The sequence below is a fragment of the Macadamia integrifolia genome, chromosome 2 (genome assembly GCF_013358625.1).
Source record: "Macadamia integrifolia cultivar HAES 741 chromosome 2, SCU_Mint_v3, whole genome shotgun sequence".
Taxonomy (NCBI): domain Eukaryota; kingdom Viridiplantae; phylum Streptophyta; class Magnoliopsida; order Proteales; family Proteaceae; genus Macadamia; species Macadamia integrifolia.
In genome coordinates this window covers 40,682,325-40,685,842 of record NC_056558.1, presented here as the reverse complement: position 1 = coordinate 40,685,842, position 3,518 = coordinate 40,682,325, and the positions used below count along the sequence as shown (strand labels likewise).

Below are 3,518 nucleotides of genomic sequence, written 5' to 3'. Positions count from 1 at the left end.
TTGAGCAAATTTATCTAACAATTATATATTTTTTTTTTCCAGGAATTAATCAAGATTCCAGGCTTTATATAAATTGATGGCCCAAAAATAGTCTACTTAAATCAAGACACATCTTCATCAATAAATAAAGAAGAAAGAAGGGGTGAGATGAAAAAGAAATAACCATTAATTATGTAATTTTTTTTTTATTAAATTTAATTATGAAATTTACCAAGCACAATAGTGAAAAGAACAGGTGTATATAGAGCTGAATAAAATATCCAGGGAAAGCATGTGACTGTGATGAATGAGGAATGTCTGCAACTTTATTTTTGAAACTTTCTTTGGAAACAAGAAAGCCTATACAACCTCCAAATATGGGTCTAGGACCTATATCACCAAGAAGAGAACGGCTTAGGACTTCCTACATAAGACCAAGATCCATCTCCTTTTAAGAACCCCGAGCCCTCCAATCATAAATTTATTAATAAAGAAATGTCTGCATTTAATAAGCCCCATACACACATCAGACATTGACAGCTGAAGGAAGAGAGAGAGAGAGAGAGACTCAGGCCTATGAACTCAGTTTGGAAGGACATTATTAGGGTTCATACCAAGAAGCCCAATGCACTCCATTTGATTGGTGGCTCCATATGAATAAGACCCAGATAGCAAACTCATTGGAAGGCCAGCAGCACTAGTGTCAACTTCATGTGTAGCACAAGAAGAAGAATAAGAAGATGATGATGATGATGATGGAAAACCAGTAGATTCATCCATGTCCAATTCCAACATTTCACACAGGTTTGGCATCTCAGACATCACCAGTGGATCACCAAATGGTGTGGAAATGAACTTGGAATCAACTTGGGGGTAGTAACATAGGAGATGATCATGATCACCATGTTCTTGATTCTCATGGGACTGATAATTCAGAGACCATGTTGGGTCACCAGAAGATCCATCTTGCAGAACCATGGGTGGCATTCCAAGGGAATTTATCATATCGAAATCCATGAATCCATCTGGTTTGAGATCACCATTGTTGGGAATTTCAAGTGCTGACATGGGATTGTGAAGTTGAAAATATTCTTGTTGGGCATCAATGATGAAGTTAGGGTTTGCAGAAGTTGGTAACCCAGCCTCATTGAAACCATAATGGTGATTAATGGAGACATGATCAGGAAGGTTGGCTAGTTCTGAAACAGCATCAGAGAAGAGCTTCTTCTTTACACTTGAGTTCCAGAAGTTCTTGACTTCATTGTCAGTTCTTCCTGGCAGATGCTTGGCTATCTGAGACCATCTGTACAAACACATATTAATGAATTCTAAATAACAACTTCAATTCTCATGATAATAATATTTAGTTGTATATATAAAGTGAGTATTTCATTATTACCTGTTACCCACAGTTCTATGGAGTTGTATGATAATGTATGCTTCCTGTGGAGAGAAGTTCCCTCTTTTTAAGTCAGGTCTAAGGTAATTAATCCATCTGAGTCTACAACTCTTTCCACATCTTTGCAGGCCTGCACCATTAAAATAGGCAAAACACCATATGTCTTTATTTATTTCTTGATGGGCAGAGCAGAAAAAAGCTTCTCATCTTACCTGCAAGTCTAGGAACTGAGCTCCAGCAACCATGGCCATAGGTGGAAATGTAGTTGATGAGTTTCTCATCTTCCTCAGGTGACCACAGTCCCTTTCTAACTTTCTGTTTGTTGCAGCAAGAATGATGACCCATTCTCTCTCTCTCTCTCTAAACCACAGATAATTGAGGGGAAATAATATTTAAAAAAATGATCATTAGAAGTATGAGCAGTTGAGCAGAGGAAGAGAAGCCATGGCCATGGGGGCTTGCAGCAGAATCATGGGAGCTTGGAGAGAGTGTGGAACCAGGGAGGGTACAGCGGTTGTGAATTTAATGAGGCTGGTGTACCAGCACCTCCATGATGACCCCAATTAGATTTTGTGGAAAGAACTGCAAAGGCTCTCTGAAGAGTTACTTTGTTCTTATCGGATTACTGGGTCTTCAAGGATTGGACATACTTATAGACACATGGCGCACCTGCAACCAGCATGGATAGGTCCCACCCTTGAAATTCTGTGCAATACCATGAAAGCTGATCCTCCACAGGTGAATCATCGTAACCCTTGGATCATCTCATTACTAGCATTAGAAGAATTAGAAGGTTCATCACATTATTCTATGATTCACAAATCAGTACAAGATCTTAGTTTATTTTTTAAAATATTCTTTCGATTCATCTTAAGCCTCATAGTGGAGGGATTGCATTCATCATAGCTTAAGGAAAACTTGATCCTTTTTATTCTAGTATTTTTTTTAGACAATGGAAAATCAGAAAACAAGGAGATTGAAGTCTTTTGTGGCTAGGGCCCATAGATAAAATTGGTAGGTGCTTACAGTTATTTTTGCACGTGGGAGAGTGAAGTGACAATCCTTGTTGAAAAATTAGGAAATGATCAAAAAATGACATGTCAAATTTAGCCTCAAATTCAATCATTTATTCTCTGTTCTATTTTCGTTTATGCCTATGTATGCACCTCTTGCAGTATTACCATGAACTCTACTGGTAGTTATTGATTTTTCCATGTTTTATTTGACCACATGACCAAATCTGATGGGGCTAAAATTTAAAATATGCGTAAGAGTCTTTGAGATCTACATCTCTATAAAATTTCAGTCCCACATAATCTACCAAGTGACGAAGCATCTAACCCATTAATTTTGCTCGTGAATTGCTTTCCACCATAATCAGTCCCTCAAAAGAAATAGGAAGCAACAAAAATGTAAAAAAAAGTGGCTGGCAAAGAATACTAGGTAAATAGTTTTTTCAATCATTTTATGTTAGCCATATGCTCCGCCCAACAGTAGAGGTTTGCATGTTATACTTCCAAAATATATATAACATGACACAATGAGGCGTAAATAGAGGTAGATTTCAAAGGTGTTATATTTCACGTTGCCGATTTAAGCATGATCAAAGCTGACGAAGTACCAAAATAGAAGCTTTAAAAATCAAGGGCTGTTAGGAGGATCATGTTCTAGTTTAAAGGTGCCTAAGGGTTTACCATGTCTCATGTTTAGTCTCAAAGTCAATCATTTATATATTCTCCAAATTAGTCTCGTTTATGTCTATATATGCATCTCTTCTACTAGTCTTGTGCACCTTCTTGATAGTTATTGATTTTTTCATACTTTATTTGGTAATTTGGCTAATTCTGATGACTTCAAATGTGAGTAAAAAACTTTGAGATATACATGTTCATAAATTTCAGTCCCTAAAAAGAAATAGAAATTAACAAAAAAATGTAGTAAAAAATGAGCTAGCAAAGGATACTAATAAAATGGGTTTTCAATCATTTTATATATGCCATCTACTTGGCCCAATTAGAGAGGTCTACATGTCATACGTCCAAATATATGCCACATGATATATCAAATATGACCTAAATTTTGGGAACAAGTATATTTCAAATTAAGGTCACTTGTTCACATTACGGATTTCTACATGATC

At 36.5% G+C, this 3,518-nt stretch overlaps 1 protein-coding gene across 1 annotated transcript; it reads right to left on the bottom strand.

Annotated features, from left to right (window-relative positions):
- Positions 1–220: 220 nt before the first annotated feature.
- LOC122072095 (transcription factor MYB26-like) lies at positions 221–1,996 on the bottom strand. Its single transcript, XM_042636639.1, has 3 exons — positions 1,591–1,996; positions 1,379–1,508; positions 221–1,282 (listed from the first exon to the last, which is right to left on the bottom strand). The coding sequence occupies exons 1-3, from the start codon at positions 1,721–1,723 to the stop codon at positions 562–564; spliced, it is 984 nt and encodes a 327-aa protein (XP_042492573.1). The 5' UTR covers positions 1,724–1,996; the 3' UTR covers positions 221–561.
- Between the last annotated feature and the right edge of the window lie 1,522 nt (positions 1,997–3,518).

Coding starts and splice junctions, on each gene's coding strand:
- LOC122072095 (XM_042636639.1), bottom strand. CDS start 1,723: ATGGGTCATCATTCTTGCTGCAACAAACAGAAAGTTAGAAAGGGACTG. Junction 1,509..1,590: donor CTCAGTTCCTAGACTTGCAG/GTAAGATGAGAA, acceptor TTAATGGTGCAG/GCCTGCAAAGATGTGGAAAG. Junction 1,283..1,378: donor CATAGAACTGTGGGTAACAG/GTAATAATGAAA, acceptor GTGTTTGTACAG/ATGGTCTCAGATAGCCAAGC.